The following is a 23334-nucleotide window of genomic DNA, read 5'->3' as shown; positions in this document are numbered from 1 at the left end:
TACTTGTCAGTTTTCATAAATGCCAGTTGTCTGAATGAATAAATGAAGAAATAGTTCAGCTCTATGGACATGTTTAATTCAAACTTTTAGCTAGTACAGTTTTAGCCTGAACTGGGTGAGCCCAGGGCTTTCTGTGATCAGTGATACACTGCTGAAGCCAAGGGGAGTTGATCTGAAGGAACAAGATAGGGATTCAAAAAATTAGAAGAGAGATTACAAAATAGAGATCTTGTCCTATAATTTTAGTATCTAATTATTTACAGTTTTGTTTTGGGAAAAAAAATATGCTTACCATTGCATCCATCTATTTTCCTTTCACTGATGCTTCTAGAGATGCAAGGGAATTCAGAAGCACATATAAAACTGCTATTAAGAACAAAACCTCCAAATTATGATGTTAATGTCAAACCAATAGAGATTCATCTCATCAACAAGGTCAAAACTCAGAGCCCCACAGTCCTTCTGTTGTCATTAATACTACCATTGAGCTTTATAACAACCAGAAGAATTGAGCAAAGACAGTTTTCTATGTCTTTTTACAAGTTCATGTTATATCCTTCTCTAGAGAAATAAAATGAATACTTCACAAAGAATCTGGCACAGGTAAAGCTTTGGAAAAATGAGATGGATGGTAAATGTGACAGTAAATTCAATCTTTTGTCTTTTCGTTTGTTGTTTAGTATTTTCCTTTTAGTTTTGTTGTATTTTGAATAGAACCATTTTTCTTTCCCATCAAAAATACCACATCTAATTCCAACAGCTTCTACAGGAACTCATGTTTGGGAGTGATTACTCATTTTTGAAATGCTAATGCACACAATGTTCCTTGACTTGAACCAGATCATCATACTGATGCAGAATCAATGAAATTTTGCATGGAATCTCTACAATATGTTTGTTTTGATTTAGGAAAGATGAGCACTTTGGTATTTCTATTCTGGAAAGTTTTTTCAGAGAGCCAATATGATCACAGTGACACACAACGGGATTCAGCAGCCCTAGTTATTAAAACTAATGAATAGGTAGTACACTAACATCAGCAAAGTTATACAAAGAAGCAAATCATGAAGTGCAAGATTCCATCGCCGATCCATCTGACAATAAGAACAGTAAGAGAGCAGCTGTGCAGATCATGTAAAGTTGTAGGTAATAAAGCTGTCTTTTTCACTCTGTGTTGACTAGCTCAATACCAAACTGATGCCTTCAGTCTCCATAGAACAAAGTGAAACCTACCAGCAGCCTGTAAAACTAGTTTTCTGAGCTTATAGCTTGTATATCTCTATCTGCTTCAACAATGTGATCGCGTACATGAGGCACGTGTACTATTCCTTGCCTACAAGGCTGTTATTAGATGTATGAAAACAGTGGAAAGGGGATGTTTTCTAATACATGTCCTGCTTTGCAGAGTACTTAAATGGTGCGGAATACAGGCTGGGGAAGTGCCAGACTTTGTATCAGACTGCTGTTGTTCTTTGCTCCCTGAAATCAACTAGGTGTACAGTGAGGAACATAAAGAGAGGAAAGAATAGGCACTGTGAGGACAGGCTTCAAGCCTCAGCAGTATCTGTGCAATTAGATAATAAAAAGCCAATTCTGAAAGTCACCGAGGTATGCAGATTATGTGTTTCAAAGACAATAGGCCTAAAAAGAGCTACTAATCTGAGACAAGACAGAAGGCATCCAGTGACAAGTTTCATTTAATTTCAGGTTATGTCCTGAACAACACTTAACTCCAGCAAAAGACCAGAGCACAAACTATGATACAGAAAGCCTATATTTCTTTTTTTTTTTTAACCTTCCTAACTTTGACGAATACTCCTATGGTGCCTCTGCTTGTTAAATGAATTAATTTCTTTTCATCTCCGGTTGGGAGAACTGTATCATTTTTGTTTGCTCAAGAATATGAAAATGCAACTGTGACTTGTCAAGGCATTTTCCTTATCTCTGCTAGGAAATGGTGAAAGTACTTTACAGAATGGAATAGTCATATTAAAAAAAAAAAAACCAAAACTTGCCAATATATGTTATTAACTGACTGATCTGTCATTACTGTTGGAAGACTGTGAGAAAGTATTTAGAATGGAAAAATCTCATGCAAAGGCACTTAACAAGCCAGCTGCAAATAGTGAAAAGCAACAAAGAGCAGCACAGTATGTTTCTTACTCCAATAGCTACATAATGGATCAAGCAACCTCATTTCCAGCCAAAGATCCAGTGATGTACATGCACTGCCATAATATCAGCATTTAAACTGTATTGCTCAAAAAACAGTTTTCACAAACCTGCATAATGGAACGACCTTGTGAATAGGGCTGAGTTAATTTTGAGATTTAAAATGGTTGACATTATTCCAACAAGAGTTAGAATCATGGCTTTTTCTAAGATGTTCTTATCTGCAGAATAGTGCCTGAGATTTCTGAAACAGGGCTCATCTTCATCACCAGAGAAAAACATGTACAGGCACTGTGATGAATGCTTTTAATCAGAAAGATGTCCTGTAGCAAAGATGCCCTGGATCTTCAATGGCAAAGTCAGTATGTTAACATTCAATTGAGCATTAGCTCTTCAACGAATAATTTCCAGTATGTTAAGAAAGCAGGCAAATAATGACAAAGATGGTAATTTTCTTAGTTTTCAGTTAACAGTCTGATCCAGAAAACTCTACAAGATTGCAATAGGATTGCAATAGGACTGCAATAATGTGCCCAAGTTGTTGAGAGTTTGATCCCAGGAAGTATGAATCCCCATCTCTTCAATTTTCACTTTTTTTTTTTTTTAACAGTCTACTCTATGACAAACTCTTAAGAGGTGTGTGAAAACAGTCTTGGCTGAAAAGTGTGTTGCTAGATGATAGTGAGACACAGGATAGATCACTGGAATGCAAGGCTCATCTGCTGAATCACCCTAACACCAGGCACGGGTGCCCTTGTATAAACAGGCAGAGTTGTTTGATCTGACAGACAGGACCTCCTGGTTTTGTAAGTAAAGGGCTGGAGCCTCAGTTGGAGATGGAAGGAATTTGAAAACTGGAATTCCCCAAAAGAAACAGGAAGAAAACATTCTCAGGAGGATTCTTGGGCTTATTGATTATGCTAACAATAAAACTAAACCTAGAAAAATAGCTACTTGTGGGCAGTAGATGTGTGTTCACTTGGTTTAGACTTGAAGATATCTTAATGTCTTATTTATAGCTCACTTTCATCTTGATGTGACTATTGTAAAAGAAGCAAGATCAGAGGAGAAACATGGACAGCAGTGAATTTGAATTTCAGGCAGAACTAGCATCTACGGTCTCTGTATGTACCAAATCTGAAATTCTGCCATCACTATGAGAGGGATATCAGCAAGAGTGGAAGGCTGGAGTGGGGAAATAAACCTCACGCTGGCAGTTCTCCCATGCAACTGGATACTTTAAGTTTCCTTGTGAAAGGAATGGAAATGGCAACTTGCATAATGCAGTAAGGATCTCAAGCTCACATCATTGGTGGATGTTAACTGGGCAGAGGCACAAGGTAACAGTCTTTATCTTGTATCTTGTATGAACTCAGGAGTGCCGAAATTTAGTTTGATGGATGCAGATTTCTAGAGGGAAGGCTGCCAAAATCAGCCAAAATCTATTCTGACTCCCATTGCTACCTGCACAGAGGTATTGGAGATGAACAAAGGGGTCCACTCCTGCTTCAGTTGTCGCAGACATTTAAGGATTGTTGCTGAACCTATATTACAGGAAAAAGGAGGAAAATAGGCAGTGTTGTTTGCCACTTTAAACACATTGCACAAAAATCTTACTAACAAGGCAGGCTATAATTTTATTTTCAGTTGTAGTGACATAAATCTTTTGAGCTTCAGTTCTTTATGTATAGCTTCAGGGCTTTCCATTCTGTACAGATATATTCACCTTTGTACAAGATGAAGATTAAATGAGTTGTTTATGTCACTAAAACCTGAACACGTTGTCCCTGACAAGTGAAAAAATGTTCTTCTCTCTTACATATTGCCAAACTGTATGATGACTGGTTTTTGGTGTCAAATTATGTGTTTTACTTTTTTTACTGAATCTTCTTGATGTTCCTGGCTAACATCTTTGCAACTTTATTACTACATACACAACTCAATATTGTCTTGCACAAAGGGTTTCTATTGCATGTATACAAGGTTTTATATTTCTTAATATACTATAAACTTTGGCAATCAATGTGACATATCAGATCTTTATTATTTGAGCTGTAATTAGATTAAAGAAGGAAATATTTGCACTGGTTACTGTTCTCCTGTTTTAAAATTCAAGGAATATTGTTGTAAACACTGCTACATTTATGTTAATAACATCTTAAAAGATTTTGTATGGATAAGTCAAATTTTAGATTTGCTGAACAATATTATTTTAAGAATTATCCATTAATGCCAAAAGGAGTTCTTGCCCATGATGGAAACATTTATGAAAAGTATCTGTGAATAGAAAATCACCGTTGAATCCTAAAGACAGCAGTAAAGATTGCCATATTAGTTAAAGTTCATAACCATCAGAAACAAGGAACTCTGCCTTGCATTTTTCTTGGTAAATGAACAAAATAAATATACTCATGTAACTCATATAGCATTTTATAAATACACTGATGGCTGTGTTTTTACCAAAAATCTTAACTGTACCATTTGATGACTTGGGAAGCTAAGGTCACTAGTGCCAAAACATATAATCACTATTAATGATAGCCATTTACCTTGTTTGTTTGTGATAGGAAGCAGCGTTATTCTTCTCTGCTCCTTTTTTCTTTGATAGCCTCTGTCTAGGAACTTTGGGTCTATTTGCCATCTTTTCTGGAAGCAGTTTGCTTTCGAACACCTTTCTCTGCTTAAGCCAGTGGAGACACGGGAGATCCTTGGTGCTGAATAGAATGGTGAACAAAAAGTGGCAGACGCATGGCAGCAACTGGCAAACTGCAGTATGACCAGAAAGTGAGTGTGCAGAGTACTGCAGAAGCCGGAGAGCAGCCAGCTCTAACCAAAGGCCAGCAGCACCTGCCCTGGTGAACAGAAAAGCAGTGGATCACCTGCATGCTTTGTAAAGGGCACCTTGCCTGTGAAAGAGTAGTCCAGAAATGGCTGTGAAATCAGGCAGTGATTTCCTGTCAGCCTTTTAAAAAAGCTCTCTTTGGACAGAAGGAATCAGCAGAAAAACCTCATTTCCATCTATGCTGTTACTGACATGTTCCTCACCGATCCAAACAATCTAGCAATCACGTACTCCTCCCCTTCATCAGGAGGGATTCAGTACTTGTTTGAACTGCTGTATGGAAAGTTTACCCAGGCCACCTTTGCAATTGCTGCTGTTGCAACAGTGTCACTGTCTCTGGAGCACACAGTAGATCCAAAACAGAAAATCAATTGCACTATCAGTGAACTAAGAATTACTTTTGTTTTTCACTGCCTGTTTTTTTTTTTTGGTTTGGGACCTCAGTTTGTAAAAATGTGCATGTGGTAGGTGTGTGCAGAGCCTTACTAACCATACCATGACCTAGACCTAATCCTGGTGACTGCGTTGTCCCACTGCAGAAGTTTCACACTCTCACTGTTGAGCATGTATGCCTGTGGCAGGTGGTTGGGCAAGGTGCAGGGCAGAATCACACTGCAGAAAGGACATGTGCTAAGCTTTGTGGATTTTAACCAAATCACAGGGTTGTTTGTTTTTTTTTTTGCTGTTTTCCTTAATTCAGTAGAATCCAAATGTTGCCCGTAAGAGCACTGATGCAAAGTGAACAAGGTTTATAGGGGTGAAGTGTATTTTTGACAAGGTTATGGCTCACTTATTATTAGGAATAATTTCAATAAATGATTTTTGGTGTAAACAATTGGAAAGTCTAGGTGCAAATGAAGGCCTGATCTGTTTATGTGCTTCAAGCCCGAATCGAAGTGGAGGTTGAGATAGTTAAGAGCACCTGTGCAATTAACAAGGTGTGAGAGCAAGCTGCTAATTTCAAGTGCAGATGGATAGCGATAGGGCTGATAACTGGGATTACTCCTGTGCATTTGGGATTTCCAACCCTGTAACTTTGGTGTTTTAACGCAATTAGATACTGGAGTGTAGATAAGATGTGTATTTTTAAGCAGTCATTGAGTTTACAAGAATTCATGCTGTTTGGGGATTTCAATGTTAAAAAAAAAACAGCCAACCACTGACACCACAATGAGAAAGGGAGCCTGAGAGGAGCTCTCACCACTGAGAGACGGGGACTTCTGCAGAACTCCTGCCATGGTAACCCCTGGGAAACACAGCTCCCATGGACGCACACGCCGTTGCCAGGGCGGATCTTGGCACCGCTTTGTGGCTTTCTGGTGCATTATGGGAGAGCCCCAGTGGGAGAAGCTCAGCCCGGCCTCTGCTGCCCCTCACGTCGCAGCCTCGCCCCCGCCACGGCACACCTGCAGCGGGGAATCCGGGAGGCAGAAGGCGCTGGGAGAAAGCCCAGCTCTCCCCTCCCGGCCCTGTCCCGGGGAGTGGCGCAGTCCTGGCCTGGCAGCATGAGGGTGGGTGGGCACCTGTAGGTGCGGGCTGTAGGGACCCAGCAGGGCCAGCTAGGCGCTTGCTCCCATGGCTGCTGGAGGAGCCTGCATATATTTTTCTCCATTGGTAAGTGTAGTGCCTGACAGAGCAGTGTGTCTCTGATACAGGGAAGCAATGGTTGAAGAGGCTCTTAAAGGTTTGAACCTGCTGGTCTCAAAGCAGGTGTACATGGTGGGTGTCCTGTGGGGGCAGTGGGCACGTGTTCAGCGGATTGCTTCTTCCCATGTGGCTTACAGCTCTGTGCTTGCCACCTTTCTCCTCTGCTGCTGGAAGCCTGCAGCCTTCCTACCTTCCTGCTGCAGTTTGTCCTTGGGTAATAGTAACTGCTGCTAGGGGAGCCTGCCTGCTTCTGTCGTACCAATGACTTCAGAAGAGGTGTTCACATCCCTTTGCACAGATAACAGCCACAACCAGTGCCCCTTTTGCTCTGTGATGCTGCTGGTAACACTCATGGAACTGCTATGCTAACGGAATCTCCTGATCGTTGTTACCGGATCTGTGGGTTATGACTTGGAAGCAGAAGGTGACGCTTTCCTGTCTTTTCACAACCAACGCTGTCCTGAGCTGCATCTTTGGAAGCCTGAGGTTTGCCTTTATTTTTACTTTCTTGACTGAGTAATCTGCTTGATGTTCAGCTCATTTTTTTTTCCACAGACAAATGGAACTGCTCTTTTCTCTCTCCTCTACTCATTCCTAGCTGTACTTCAGAGTACTCTTGCTTGATGTCTCTGCTTGGCACGCAAGCTGTGACTAAAAGCACCACAGCTTAGAGGTGTGTCTGCACGGGGCAGAGTGCTGTCATTTTCATTAAGATGATATTTGTCTTTTGGGAAAGTGTATACATCAAATAATCTTGAGAACAGCCTTAGCAAAGACTGTTTTGGCAAAGAATTTACAAATAATAACCAGGACCTCTGCAAGTCTTTAAAGTCCTGATGCCACAGATGTTGGTTCACTTGCTGCTTTTTCTCCAAAGGAATTTTTTGTTAGGCTGGTGGAGGAGCTTGAGCTCCCAGCCCGTTAGGTGCTATCCTCGTTTCTGTGAAATCACGTGAACTGATCCTCAGATAACATTAGGGCAAAGTATCCTGACAACATTTAAGAATTTTCTACTTTCTAAAAGCAAAAGTTTTGGTTTAGTTTAGGTAATCTGGAACTCTGAGTCAGTTTTCTTCCAGTAGCACTGCTTGTTCTGTTTCAGTATGACTTCATGGAATAAATTTACGTTTGCTCCAGGGGTCCCTCCAGACTGCACCTCACACTGGGCAAGGTGGTGCTGGATTCTCACTGGAACCTGTTGGTCTGAGGCACAGGACCTCTGTTTACAGTGACTGTTACCTCTGCAGTATTAGCAGCTCTCAGTTTTGGGGTACAAATAATGTACCCTGGGAAAGCAGAATGAGAAGTGGTCTCCTCCAGATGAGCTACCAGAATGCAAAATGGTAAGCTGTTTGTAAGGCAATTATGAACTGGCCTGGACAGACACTCACTTGTGCCAGACTTGGAGAGGTTGGGGAGAGATGGCCTGAGGGTCGCCCATGCTGGGAAAAGAGCTTGAGCTAGGGACTTCTGGCTTGCCGTGGGGTATTATATCATGGCTGCCTGCTGGAAAAGTAACAGTTTATGTTCTGCTTTTCTCCTCCCCAGCCAGTGTGCTACCGTCCTCATTCTCTGGTACATTTTGTGTGACTGGGAAGAGGAAAGGGTGGAAGGAAAATGGATGCTAAGCAAGTATTTCTTATGACAGGAGAAGAGGCATGTAATTTGTCCCAAAGAATGTTAGGGGATCTAAAATATGTACAGCTATTTTTTCTATTTTACAGTGGCTGAATTACACGTGGTTCTCTTATGTTCCTGTTCTCTTGCATTTTTCTCTAGACAGGAAAACTAATGTGTATGTATATCTTTGCTCCATTGCTAGATTTACCTTGGCATAGTTAGCCCTATTCTGAACACTTAACCTGACTTCTAAGCCTATGAGCATTGTCATAAATGCAAGTTAGAACAAGCAAGGCCCATAGGATAAATCAGATTTCTATAATCTCTTTAGGATCATTTATTATAAAGCACTGGATTCTTGGAAACAAGTAACCAGTCTTCTTTGTATCTGCATTAGTGAAAATAAATAAGGTAAGTAAACTACTATAAATACTTCTCTGTGGTATGCAAATTGATATGCAAGTTAGTAGGTTTACACAAGTATATATGCATTTGCGGTGTTAGTGCCTATGAATAAATAAATTCTACTGAGAACCTGAAAATGAAGGTAGAAGTGTATTCTAGCAAAAGAAAATTTCACAATTCAATACAAACTTTTTTTTTTTTTTTTTGCAGCGGCAGCAGGACTGTGACTTGCACTTGCATGATCAACAACAGGAAAAGTGTTCTAGGTTCTAAAAGTAACTTGGTGTCTTTTCATGAGGATATTAGAAATTATACTTCAGACTTGAGTGAAGTGAAAATTTCAGATGAAAAAGGAGCTGTTGAGAAAAGAAAAATGACTCTGATTAAGAAGAATGTCTGTCATGACTCTGTATACATAAACGCAGCTAAGATATTTCAAGGCATTCATAATAGAAAGCCAAAGGATAGAATGTTAGTGCGATATGGTGATGACTCACTATCTCCCATGCTGACTCTTAAAGATGAGTATTCCCAGCGTTTATCTTATGAACTAGCTTTCAGTACCCTGAAATGTAAGTACAAAACTTTTCCAAGAATTGCCAGTAGAAATGATGTAGCTGAGAGAATATTAAAAAAACAATTTAGTTTCTGCCTGATGGCACAGATTTAAATAATTTTTTGTAAATTAAGTAGTAATTTACTACTAGACTAGAAGTATCTCTCAAATATTTAAATATATCTAAGTGTTGGTTATGTTTTATGAAGTCAAGCATTACTTTTTCTTGTAAGGTAATTAGAGTTGTTACTGTATGGGAGTAAACTTTCATCATAATTTTTACGACATTCAAGCTTTCAGATTTTTCTCTAGTATTTTATAAATATTTGCTTTCTTACATATAATTTAGTATTTATATTATAACTTGTCAATGTTTTCTTCCATCTTCTCCTTCTTTTTTTTTTTTTAGATCAAGATCTCCTTGAAGAAATACTGCTAGATAGTCATGTGTACCCATGTCATTCAATAGTAAGTGAACGTTCTATTAAGAAAATACAATTTGTATTTTCTGAGTTGTTGTAGTTAGAATCTTTTCAGACTGTTCTCACTATGTGGTAACCTGAGAACAAAATATTTCTATTCTTTTTCATTACTTGTCCAAACCATGAATCTCCAAGTTACTAGATGAGCTGCTGGTGAGATTCTTTGGTGTTGCACCCTGATGCTGGGAATTAGAAGCTTCAAAGAAAGAAACTAGGAGAGTGAACCATAATGCTTACTGCACTGTATTACAAGCTGTGTGGTGTTGTCCATGAGCCAGGAGAAGTCACATAATAGGATACCAGCGATTATGGCACTTGTCTAGGGAGTTTGGCTCCTGGGTTCTGTCTACTTGTTGAACAAGACAAGGTAGTTCAAACTCTCGTTTGCAAGCTCCCAGGAGCATCCTGACCAATCCTGCAGGCAACAATCTTTTTTTCCTCTTCCTTTTTGTGTGAAACTCTCTGTTGAACGCAGTGTATGGCTTGTCCAGTTTTAGTGAGCACAAAGAGAAAGGATTGCCCAAGTATAGAGATTGGGGCTTTTGAAGAAGCAAAGAGAAGGTTTTGGATTCTATCCTGAGTCCCCTTGTTTTTACACTGAATGGTGCTTTGGATAAAATAAAGAACAGTACTCTGTGCTTTCCACCCCACTTGAGACCCCTTGTGAGTGGGAAGTGTTGAGTGAACCATGTCAGACAAAAGAAAGCACTGAACCCAGGTTTCATTTCCTGGGCAAACTGTGTTGTGAAAAGAAAATCTAGAGATGGCAGAATAATCTGCTACTCCAGCCAGTGGTGCCTTTGATGCTTTTTGAAAACTACAAGATGAATTTGAACTGATGTTAATTGCAGAGATTGATATGAGCAGGCAAATGGTCCAGCAGTAACGTTTGATTTTCAGCTTGTTTTTGTAAGAAGATGAGGCTTAGGCAATCACATTTTGTGTTTGATAGTGCACCCCTAGTAACTTCTCTGTCTTGTATCAGTCATGCTTGTGAGAAGGTAAGATGTAGCCAAGAGTAATGGAAGTGCTGGTAATTCCTGTCTTTAAAAAGGAGTTGCTGCCTAAGTTAAACATTTAGACATGGGAAAGAGATTTTACCATTGTTTTAAACGCTTGTAATGTAATGGCTTGAGCTCATCAGTTACTATATCCAAAGAATCCTATGAGAGAGAAACTGATAGAAAAAGGTGTTTCATTGGAGTTGTTTCCCCCTCTTACATGGGAGACTACTGCTTGATATGGACCTTTTATTGCAGAAGTAAGGCAAGCTGTGCTATGTTCTCTATTCAGTTGTTGTTCTGTTGCAGCCAGATGAATTAACCAGCCTGCTTCTTGTGATGCTTTATGACATGCAAGACAGAAAGTTTGAAGCACGAGCGATTTCTGATGAGGAGGAACCCATAGCAGAAGTTCAGAAAATAGAGCATTTTCTATGCAGGTACACATGCTAAGAATCTTGTTGTTGATAACTATTAATAGAAATACGGATTTTTATATCAGCTGCTTTTTTCCCCCCAATTTTGAATATTACGGGTATCTTTTATCTTGAAATCTTGCAAAATTCATTTTAATTTTTGATGAGAAAGTAATTTGAAGGGAAACTTCCATATTCCTGTAATAAGAAAAACATTGCTAACAACCTATATTGCAAATTATTTTACTAGAAATAGGTAGCTTATTCCAGAGTTCTTGAAAATTCTTTCATATAGTTATAGGAAAGAAGAAATGACATATTTGGTAAACATTCATAAATGTCTACACTCATTCATAAATTGTATAGTTTACTATGCTTTCACTAAACGTTCATAAATACATCGAACAGAAGGCATCAGTGTGTATCATAAACATGTTACACTCAGAAATGTGAATGTAATAAAGTTCCAAAGTGTTATGGAATGGAATAATGTTCATTCATTTAGCAATACTGCTATTATGAAACTTTGTTAAATACATATTAAGTAATTAGAGGGGAAAAAAAGACAATAAGTAAAACAAACATTTTAAGTAGTGTTCAAATATACATTTCCTAAGTCTGCTGGCATTTCTTGGACAAAACTGTATTGCTGCTGGATGTAGAAAAGCCCTAAAATTTAATGAACATCGTAGGTGCAAGGAGTTCCTGAAGGGCAGTCAGTGATATACCTTAACACCAATGAATTTTATTTGTTTTGAAGTATCACCCCAAGATTAGGCATAAAGCTTTTGGGAAGAAAAGACCAGAAATATTTAGTCTGACACTTTCATGTTATAACAAAACCATCTCCGGCTGCTATCACAATTGTGTTGCTTCTCTACCTGGTTAGAGGTCAGTTTTCTTTAGATGGTCGTTCTGCACATGCTTATATTTATATCGTTGAATATCCAGCAAAAATGTGATTATATTCCATAGATTGCAGTTCCAAATCCATATTTTCTCGCCCCTTCCACTTTTCAATATTTATTTTTTACAACTTTCTGAGACTTGTTTTGTATTCATTTGTCATAATTCCAGTCCTGTGTATATTCAAAGACAGTAGTCTCAGCCATGCTACTCTACAGTAAAATACCTATACCTATGTATTTATTTTCTCTAAGAACTTGCAAGGTGAGGTCTCACTGCTGGTTACTAAGCAAAGTACTGTTTTAATAGCAATGTTTCTTGTGAGTAGTTGGTGCCAACATTTATAAAACTTAGTAAGCTTATGACTATATTCTTTAGGTTTAAAATCAAATTGGCAGCTGCACTAGCAAGATGTCGCATCAAGTATGATGCTCTTTCAATTGAATACTTTCTACCAGAAACTATACGGAAGCATGAACAAAGAGCTTCTGCCTTACCTTTATGTGCTTGGATAAATACATTTAAGACCAGGTAACATCTTAAAAGTGTCATCTAATAGTTTAGTTTTTACGTATATTATTGGATAGTTTGCTAGACTCTTGTAAAATTTCCAGGCTATTTGATTACTGGTAATTTAAGTTTCTTACAAAAGTCCTGCTTAGTAGAGCAATGTTGGCCCATGGTTTTTTTTGTTTGTTTTAAAATTTTCATATATTACAGTAACAGTATTCATAAACTGTAAGTGAAAGATACACAAGGGTTTGTTATATTCTGTTGCTTGTGTGGATATTCACCAGACGAATTGTTTATTCCTGACTTGATCTCCCTATGTGGGTGAGTAAATTCTGTGGTGAAAAATAGAGAAAATTCCTTAAAAAGCAGGTGATATTTAAGGTCTCTTCCAACCTAAGCCATTTTGTGCTTATTGGTATAAGCAACAACACTGACAAAGGGTGCTAAGACAGATAGAATACTTAAAACCAGTGTTTATTACGTAAAGATGGTGTGAACTACTAATGATTCTTTTAATCATTATTCACTCTATCATCAAGTGTATAACACTGGTGTTTCCAGTCTTGTACTGATGTGTTTACCATACCAGATTACCTTGTTATCCATTTTGCTATACAGATAATGCATTTTATCATGTATTCAGGAGTTTTTAATACTCTTGTCTTGGACCAGTGTTCTGTGCTTATAGGTGTTCGTGGTCTTTTTTAAGATAAAGTGTTGGACTGCAATATTTCACCCCTTAGCTCAGATTGAGCTGAAAGCTGCGGTGTTTACCCTGCCTTTAAAATACCATGTAAGCTTATAGCACTGTCTAAAACTGCATTTCAACAAGCAAGTTTTGGTATATATACCTTTAAATCTTAATGCTTTTGAATTGCAAACCTCAGCATTTATGCCTTCATTACGTTCACACAAGGATTACTCCAGATAGCAGTTGTCAAATTCATTGGCAAGCTGGACTACATTGAAAGCAATTGAAAGAACCAAGCTATTCTGGAAGTAAATCTGCTACAGAGTCTCCGGAGCACAAGGACATTTATATATTGGTGCTTAAACTCATTCTCTGGAGACATACCTCTTTCTTCATCTGTGTTATCGGACTTGCTAACTTAAGTTTTTTGAACCAGAACTTTGAAGCCTTAAATTGTGTGATTTCCCCTCCTGTGTTAGTACTGTTTTAGACTATTTCGTGTGTGTGTGTGTGTGTGTGTGTGATCTATATGTATGTTTTATACACAAATGCAATATGTGTTTTACACAGCCACAGGTATAGGGATGTATACGTTATTGGTACGTATACACATTAAAGAAATAAAAGGCAATGATCTAGATCAAAATCAGTGTGAGTTGTGTTGTTTATGGAGGTGGTGTATATTTAATGGTCAGAACTGTATGTTAACAGCCTTCAAGAAGTCTTCAGAGATTTGAAGAGTAAGGGATTCACTGAAGTTGATTCTGTGTCAGACTTGAAGGGTTACGCTTACTGTTTGGACCAGCATTGCCACGATGTTGTGTTTTTCCCTTCCTCTCTTAAAGATGAGCTGCTTAATTTAGATCTTTTTGCAGACTGCAGACTCCTACTGCAGGTGAGTTGGTGCCACCCTTGAGCGAGTAATATGAATCTGCAAAATAAAATAATGCTTTGCATTGAAATGAGGACATGTGTAGTGTGGCTGCCCTGTTACATCAGTCAGACAGAAACATACTCTCAGAAGGTTCTGGACGTTTTTAAAAATTGGAAGTTCAGAAACAGATTCACTTGTTAAGATCAGCATGGAAGTACTAGTACTTATAATTCATAACTACAGTTATGGTAGTAAAATGTTGTAAAATTAATTTTAAATCTGTCAAACATGAAAAGTGGTTGAAAAAACCTCTGAAAATGAGGAAAGTTTCTGTGTAACTCAGTGTACATTATCCCCACTTAGTAGATGATGGTATGCAAATATTCACATTATATAGCTTAAAAGGAATACTATAAATATTTCTGATGGAATAATGATAAACAGAACAGAATAACTCAAGTTGGAAGGATTGTAGAATCACAGGAATCGTAGAAATGTTGACGTTGGAAGGGACCTTAAAAAATCCAGTTCCACCCAACCTGCCATGGGTGGGGACACCTTCCACAGGATCATGTTGCCCAAAGCCCTCTTTAAATTATTTAAATTATTTAAATTTAGTGACTTTGACTTAAGATGCTTGATTTTGTCTACTAAAAAATCCTATATTAGCAGCTGTATGTGATTAGTTCTTCCCTCCTCTCTTTTCGGTTTATCATGAAAATAGTGAAATAATTTCCTAGTTTGGAAAAGAAGATTGGTGCTCAGAGAAACCCAAATAGTTGCTAACATTTAATTTTTGTATGTCACTGTTTTATAGGATAAGTCTCGCAGCCTTGCTGTACACTCTGCACAGGCGCTGTTGAGTACAGATGACGATGTTATCATGGCTCACCTGGGTTCCCACCTCACTGTGGCCCATATGTCAGCACTGAGAGATCACAGCACGTCCACAGTTTTTGTTTGTGGTGTAAAAACTTCTGCAAAAGCAGATGAACTGAGAGACTTGTTCAGTCACATGGGATGTCAAAGTATGTGTTGAAACAGTTGGTATGCATAAGGTATTGTAATATAGATTTTGATAGAGTTTGTGATAGCTATAAATAGGCCATAAATCTATCAGAATTTAGAGATCCCTTCTTTGAGGATTTGGTAGGGGAGTAATTAATTATTTTTGTCAGAGTGAACTGACAACTCTTTAGCTACAATCAAGCTCAGCAAGGTTGCAGATTAAACAGATTCCTGAAATGTTACGGTGAAGTTCACCACATAAGTAGTTCCTGTGTAGTGGCTGCAGTTTGGAAACTTTGGCATCCATGTATCTGCTGTCTTGACCATTGCTTTTCAGGTTGACTCTTACCTGTTTCTGAGATTGCTAATCCAAAATTCATACATTTGTCCAGTTTACCCACAGGATGTGATCAGTACAAACTGTAACAAGAGTGGCAACCAATTAGCAGTCTCTTCAGTGGAAGATGCTAAGGCTTAATCTGGAGGTTGGTGGCCCTGCCTGTGGCAGGGACGTTGTAACCTGATGATCCTTGTGGTCCCTTCGAACCCAATCCATTCTGTGCTTCTATGAGTAATCCCTCAGCCTACCTGAAATTGGTGGTGCGTTGGGGAGTCTGGTCCAGCAGGCTGTAGCTCTGTGGAATTTTGCATAACGTTGCTGTCTCTTCAACCCCATCACTTTAAAATTAGGCAGGCCTTCTTTTCTGTAGAACTGCTGAGATTTTCCCCCTTTTTATTTCAGATATTCAGTTGTTACATGAAGACTTTACTGAGATTGAACCGAAAGATCCCAGACTTAAAAACGCAAAAGTTATTTTGTTGATACCGCAGTGCTCTGGACTGGGTTTTAGTAATCCAATAGATTTTATTTTGACTGAACGTGGAGGTAATTTCTGATACCATAGCTAATGCATGCTTTCTGGTAAAGATAGTATTTCAGGTATTCTGATCTGGACATTATAGCTGCTTTGATAAAAATGTAACCTTTTTAAAAGATAAACAAAGCACACAAAACTTCCTTTTAAACTACTATAAAACATATATTAATGACTTGCATAATTCTGTGTGTGTGACATACATGCCGACTACAATGGAAATACAGAAGAGAATAATATATAATCAATTACATAGATTTTTCACATAAAGTGAGCAGGAATGTATTTGTCCTACCTTAGAATACTCAGTAAGAAAACAAAATCTTTCTCTGTGGCACTAAAGGGTTAGGAGCATTTTGAAAAGACAATTTCAAGTCAATGGTATGAAGTTGGAGAGTTATTCTGGGGAGAAAGGTATAAACTGCCTTTTTTTAAAGTATAAAGGCAGAAAATCTATGTCAATATACAAGTATATAACTTTCTATTAATCACACTCCTTTAAGGACTGTTTGTAACAGCCCACTCATTGTTCAACTTTCATTAAACAGAAACAAAGAAGAGGCAGTAGTAATTAGAGGTAAACTTAACAAGGAAAGAATTGCTTAGGCACTCATGGTATTGTAATCCATAAGGCCTGCCTTCTCACTGTACCAGTGACCATTAGGTCTATTACCAAAGATTTTTCTGCAGACTGAATGCTAAGACACCAATAAGCAGCCATGTTAGTAAGTGACAACTCTTTCCATTTAGATGCAGGATTGCTGAAAGACCTTTACCAAGGATCTGTGTCTAAGGATAAACTCTGCACTCTTGCTGAGAAGCAGCTGAATGAGTTGATGCATGCAATGAAATGTAAGTGTGCTGGTGGTCAGGTTTCTGAAGAGACTTTTTACACTGTCAATCTGATTGTTCAACAGCCAGTTTCTGTATCGTTAAAAATACAGCAATTAGTCTGTGAGTTAACAGTAAGCTTTTAACCAAAACCTCCAAATAATGATCCCCTCAAAGCCATTAATACAACAGGTTTGCACACAGAACTGCCTGAGTCAGGCTCAGTTTTGGCTGAGTTGTAAATGCAGTCCATCTTCAAACTGTCACTTTTTTCCACCCTTCCTTTAGCAGATGTGCGAAAGGACAGCCCTGAATTCATGCTGAAATCTGCCAATATTTGAAAAGATTTTGATTATTAAAAAACTTGTGTGCAGGAGAGTATGCTTTACTGGTGAAAATGATGTACACACGTAATTTTTATGCTGTTTTTAGTCCTCATTAAACCACTGTGTATGAAGGATGTTAACATTGAAATCTTTTAAAATTTTATTTTATTTTGTAGTTCAAGTACAATCTATTGTTTACTGCACTTCTTCAGTTTACCCAGAAGAGAACGAACTAGTAGTTCAAAAAGCACTGGACTCTGGTGTGAAAGGAAAAAAACTAAAACCGTTTAGGTATGGAATGAATAGTTTTGTTTACGGAAAACTTGAAGTAGCATAATTCTTATCCTAGACCAATCTGTGTCTTGTATTAGATTAACGTTTAATATCTTCAGCTGCCTCTGATTCCATTCTTTTTGATGTTAAGAGACTACTAAGTAGTACTCTTAATGTTTTCATCTATTGCTTTCCCCTGTAAGGAGCTTAAAAGAGAATGAAACTAGCTGAAGATAAGACAGAGACTACAAGTCAGGGAATTTGCTAGTTTGCACCCAGCTTCTGACCCAGCATGATCAGTTCCAAAGGAAAAAGAAGCCAAGTCTTAAAATGTGAGAACAACAGAAGAATGTGAACGTCTGCCACTCCATCGCTTGTGCCTGTATTCAGAGTGACTTTGGGAGGGTATGGGTGTCAGGCTGCATTACCAAAGCATCCTGTATAATTGTAACAGATACAAATACATATGAAAAAATTAGGTGTTGGTACCTGCCTCATATTCATTTAAAACACATCAGCTGAAGATGTTAGAAGTCTTATGGACAGTTTAATTTTCCTTTCAGTCACAATATCTAAACACAAACAGTTGGCATTTGCTTGCACATAGGTTCAATAGTTCATTACAGGATGCAGGTTAAAGGCCGTAACATTGACAAAAGCACAGGAGAATAATATTGTAGTTCTAGATTTCTTTACTATCCTAGATGAAGTTAATGAGTTGGCCGTCGTGGGGAAAGGTACTGTGGTTCAAGATATCACTCAATATATTTACATTTTGTATGATGTACATGTTAACTATGGCCAATTCAAATGATTTTAAAAGAGATAAAAGAGAGATATTACATATACTGGTAAGATGCAGTACCATAACATGCATCTGTCTTGCAAGCCAGTGATAGAGAAGAGCAGCCAGCTAGAAATTTACTCTAAGCAGTATGAAATCAGGGCATGTCTTGACAGTGATGCTGTGCTAGTCTTAAAGTGTGGCCTCCTACTGTTAAGTATGTTTTCCTTTAGGATTTGAAATTCTCTTGAGACTGTCGTGTCTATGAAGCATTTACTGTATGGGGGAGGAAGTAGGACCTTAGAACACAAAGATCTCTGAGTTATTTGAATCTAAATAAATAACATTTATTATTTATCTAACAGAATTAATACTTAAAAAAATCGGAAGAATTTTTTTCAGAAGCTTTTTTTTTTTCTTCAGGAAAAACAAGTTCTCCCTTGTCTAAGACAAAAACCTCCCATTAAAAATTTCTCAGAAAGCCTAAAACCTCTTCTGTGTTTTGCAGAAAATTCATTAAACTTGTCACACCATCACATAATACTTTTGCTTTCTGGGTAATCACAGATGAAATGAAAGGAAAGGTAAAACTACGTTGGAATTTTTGCAGAACTGAGCAAATTAGTGACTGAGGATGGGTCGAAATTCATAAATGATGATTCTAGAATTAGTTCCTCCTTCATTGTCATGCACAGATCTTGGATTTTTGTCACGGTACCATGAAGCTGCTGTGTACTGCTGAGTCTTCAGAGCATTCCCGAGTTCCTGGACAACTCTATTATCCAGCTATTGCAGACTCAGGAAAGAACATAGTTCTCAATTATGTTGATATACATTTATTACCTGGTGGTTAATGCAATTTAATATTAAAAATAACTCCAAAAAGATTAAGTCTCATCTGTCTTGAATTGCCTTTAAAAAAAAAAAAAAAAGGCTTTATAAAACTTTTATTTGCAAGACACACTTTACAAATCCCGGTGTTTATTTCCTTGTATATTCTTATTTCTTGGTCACTTCTTTATTTTTGGCAGACTTATTCCTCCCGTCTTTCCTACATGCTCCAATCCAGAGTCCCGTGCTGATTCTTTTTTCAAAATAGAACCATCGGAAATTTCCAGTGGCTGTTTTCTGGCTATTATAGCAAGAGAGGTAAGAAAACAAAAATTTAAAAGCACTTCACAGTAGAGGAATATTGTCATTTTCCACAACAAGAATATATAAATGGAACCTGTGAAAATAAATAAATCTGGATGATTTTTAGATTTCTTGAAAAGACCAAGGAATTGGTGGGCAAAGCTACAGCTTTTCTAGAAGTAACGTTAATTGAAACATGCAGAATATTTTATGTTATGTTGAGCACAGGTTTTCAACATGCGCTTGTATTTTGGAGCAGCTGTGGTCAGAACAGTCTCTTCATCTAGGTCTGTGCGACGAACATTTTGGAGGAAATACTGGTGTTGAACCTTGGAATAAGACACGCAGCTTGTGATTAGAATCATTGTAAGCGGTGTCTAGTGAAGTTATTGGTTAGGTCTGTATGTATCAATCACCAGGATGTGTCAGTATGCAAGCAGGCAGCATCACCAGTAGGGATTAAGACTTCATTATAATTTGTATAAAATAGATAGGAATGTTGCCTTTCAAAACTAAGTTATATGCAAATCTGGGCTGAAAGGCAGGGAGACTTTGCTGAGTAAACAGAAAAGCCTTGGCACGATTTCCTGAGGAAAGGCTTTAAAGGGATGGTTTGCATTTCTGAGCATCAAGCTTTTCATCTGTGACTGAGAAAAGTAGGACTTTTGTACCAGAAGAGGGGGAAGGGGCTTTCCAAGCCCACAAGGTTTTAATAATCACACTGTGTGTGCATTTGTCTACCATATTCTTTCTAATCATAGACAGAAACGCTTCTGGCTTCGGAAGCTGATTTGAATCATTTTTCAGTGAAATTCTGTTGCACAGAACCAATTGCTCCTAGTTTATCAGTTGCCACATTCTAGGTGACTCTGGAAATCTTAGGATTTACTAATAAATCTTGTCCTAAGAAGTTTAACAATGGTTTCACTTTCTCAGATAGTCACCCTTCTTCTTTGCTAGTTGTAAACCATTTCTACCACATTGCTTCTCTTTTGGCATTTGGCCTCTGACCTACTTTCCTGGTTAACCTTGTTTCAGTGCTCCTCTCTTGCTTGAGAGCAGGAATTTTCATTATCATGAAAATCAGTTATCTCTGATGTTACTGATAATACTGCTGTATTTTAGTCAAGTCACCATTTCTGCCGCACACGCATGCTATTACAGATGTGTTACAGAGCAAGGCAATGAGTGAGATGCTTTTTAAAAAGTCCAGAACTCATTTTCCCTCTTCCGGCCCGTAGAGGGCAAAGTCTCTTGAAGAGCAAGTGTTCAGACACCACTTTACACAACACTCTGGTTCTGTACTTAATGAGCAAACAGCGACTCTGCCTTACCTTTCTTGTGGAGTAGATTTTGAGTAATCTCGGCTTAAGGAATTGACTTTACAGCTGTTTCTTAGATTTATTATTGTTTCCTTTGAAATTTTCAGACAGAATCTTCTGAAAATGTGTCTGCTAAAGATATTGTGTCTCGTGCTGCGGAAAAAGGACTACTAGGCAGCATTCTAGGAAAATCAAAGGAAGAAAAGAAGAAACGGAAAGTAACACAACGTGGAAGTGATACTGCTCGTGCTGGCATTGAGCCAAAGACGGCTAAGGTTGCTCACCCTGAAGCTATATCTGAGAGGAATGCTGTGGTTGCGGTATCTAAAGCTGTAAGCAAACTGAAAAAAAAGAATGTCAACCAACCAACCAGTCATGTTCACCTGAAGAAACCTACCATCAACCCAGTTTTAGACACAGGTCTTTCTACAGTGCCAAAGCACACATCCGTTGGCAAGGTGCAGGGAAAGCAGACCGTCACTAGAAAGCCACGTGCAGAACGGAAAAAAATGGTTGCAGTGAAGCTAGTGGAAATTGTTTTTCCTCCAGTGATATCACCATATGTGCATCCTCAAGGAAACCAACCCAGGATGCCAGCTCATATCTCCTTGCTCCAGTCCAGACAGAGGAATAGAAGCTTGAGGGATAGAGTACCTCCTCCATCTGTGTCTGAAGTGGTCAAACCAACTGTGCTTAGAAATTCTCATCCAGGGCCGTAACAATCTGTAACCTTTCCCCTAGCTTTTTAGAAAAGGTAAAGATTCCTGTATATATTTATTCATGCATGTAGATGGCAATATACCTTTATTCACTATAATCTATGAGACTTATTCTGAGATATTTGTGTGGAAATAGCCATGTTAGCCATTTAAAACCAAAAATTACATTTTAAAGTAAATGCAGCTCACTTGCATAAGGTCGACAGACCACTGGAGGAGTAAGGTCAAAAACACTACAGCTTCTTGCTATAGGCTTTAAAATGACAAGTTAAAGCATAGTTTTTTTTCTCCCATGATCTGCATAGCCCTGTGTGAATCCTCCATTTCAAAGTGATTTAAGTGAGACTGCATTTAATAAATGGCTGTTACTGTTTACAAGTGTTAGCTATTGTTTTTGTAAATTACCTTTGGGACTGTGACACATGGAAACTAAGCCTTGCACAGCAAGCAAAGTAGTTCACTTTTATCTCTAAAGCTGGACATGAATTCTTCTACAAACAGCTGGCCAAATACACTTGAACCCATAGGCTTTCCAATATTAATTACTTTGGTTTCTACTCAGGTGCTTAAAAACATGATCAGCAGAAACTATATAAATACTATAATGCATTATCATGACAATTCAGTATTTTTAGTAATGTCAGTCTATATCATAGCTTATCTTAGGTGAAAAGAGCTGCTACTGTCCAAGTAAGTTACTTTTATAAATAGTGTAACTATTCATTTGAACAATGACTGAACCCAAGGACTTTGTCATTGTTCAGAAATTAGCTGTGGGACCCTAAAAGAATAGCAGAATAAATGGTAAATATCTACATTTGTCTTATAATCTGAGCACAATATAAAAAGGAACAGACCCCATTAATAAGTGACTTAGTATTAAATATGGGCAGTATAAATACAAAAAGTAATTCAGGAATTGTTAGCAACTATTTAGAATAGTTGGTAAGAGTTTATTCAATGTAAACACGCCTAGTATCAGCAATATCATACAGAATCTTAAGGATTTAGACCTATCCAGAGAAAATGTTTTACCATTTTTATTTTCTTCCTATCCACACCAGTCAACGTAGCTGGATGAGCTTTAGAAGAATGGATGTATTACACCATCGGCACAGGGAACTGCCTCTTCTTCATCAGATTAATATTAGTGTTTCACTAATGTGCTTTTAACCAGAGTCACCTGTTGTACTTGAAGGTATCAGTAACCTGTGGTATATCTCTGTGAGTAACCTATGCTCCCTACCTGGTCCAATAAAAGGATAAACTCTGTTTTTGTTTCTGAGCAAACTTACCTAGACCTGTGTGCTTGTAATGTACAGAACTGAAACAAAAAATAAAAATGCCATGTTACTTCAAACCACCTTCAGGGAGGATTCCACATGATAGACAAAAGGAATGGAAAGTAGTTTGGTTTTTTTTTAATATGGTTGTTAAATGCCTAAAAGAAGCTTAAGAGATTCTTAAATTAGAGATGCAAACGTGACTATTTGTAAAAATGTAACTCACTGTGTCTCATTTACTAAATGCTGATAAAATGACCTCAAAACAAACATGCATTTGTCTAGTGACAGAAGCTCTGGGCTTACACATGTGATGTTCCACGCTTGGCCTTTTCATCTTGTTTTGAGGAAGCTGACTCCTTGAGACCAAAGCAGTTGTGAACTTGACATCTTACCAAGAATATGAAAGAGCTGAGCTAGCCGTGAAGATTTTAATTCTGCAGGTTACCAGCTTGTTGGCTGAGCACCAAACATCACCTGGTGGCAACATCTGGGACTGACTTCATATGACCTGTGGATAGCAGCCTGAATGCTCAATTAAACATTTTTTTTTAAATGTGAAGTAAAACTGTACCATATATAACTAGTTCTCTGTAACTAAGTAAAGTAGTATTTGTAATTTTCAACTAGAAACCATTGAGTCAGCTTTCTAGA

The 23334-nt window shown here is 38.0% G+C and overlaps 1 protein-coding gene across 9 annotated transcripts; it reads left to right on the top strand.

Moving 5' to 3' along the window:
- Positions 6341-23266, top strand: NSUN7 (NOP2/Sun RNA methyltransferase family member 7). Of its 9 annotated transcripts, none has more exons than XM_021397395.1 (14): positions 6342-6628; positions 6960-7147; positions 8897-9258; positions 9652-9710; positions 11035-11165; positions 12426-12578; positions 13963-14146; positions 14943-15153; positions 15876-16019; positions 16759-16860; positions 17342-17456; positions 19254-19371; positions 20786-21432; positions 22462-23263. In XM_021397395.1, exons 2-13 carry the CDS (start codon positions 7068-7070, stop codon positions 21395-21397), a joined length of 2271 nt encoding a protein of 756 aa, XP_021253070.1. In that variant the 5' UTR covers positions 6342-6628; positions 6960-7067; the 3' UTR covers positions 21398-21432; positions 22462-23263. The 9 variants fall into 9 exon arrangements, with proteins under 9 accessions (XP_021253078.1, XP_021253070.1, XP_021253077.1 ...); XM_021397399.1 differs by lacking the exon at positions 6342-6628 and adding exons at positions 7799-8004; positions 8613-8692 and having other exon boundaries at positions 7010-7147; positions 20786-23266; XM_021397401.1 differs by lacking the exon at positions 6342-6628 and adding an exon at positions 8613-8692 and having other exon boundaries at positions 7010-7147; positions 20786-23266.

The sequence above is a fragment of the Numida meleagris genome, chromosome 4 (genome assembly GCF_002078875.1).
Source record: "Numida meleagris isolate 19003 breed g44 Domestic line chromosome 4, NumMel1.0, whole genome shotgun sequence".
Classification (NCBI taxonomy): Eukaryota; Metazoa; Chordata; class Aves; order Galliformes; family Numididae; genus Numida; species Numida meleagris.
Note: the sequence above shows the minus strand (reverse complement) of the source record. Positions and strands in the feature narration are given on the sequence as shown.

Coding starts and splice junctions, on each gene's coding strand:
- NSUN7 (XM_021397395.1), top strand. CDS start 7,068: ATGACTTGGAAGCAGAAGGTGACGCTTTCCTGTCTTTTCACAACCAAC. Junction 16,020..16,758: donor TATTTTGACTGAACGTGGAG/GTAATTTCTGAT, acceptor CTTTCCATTTAG/ATGCAGGATTGCTGAAAGAC. Junction 16,861..17,341: donor GTTGATGCATGCAATGAAAT/GTAAGTGTGCTG, acceptor TTTATTTTGTAG/TTCAAGTACAATCTATTGTT.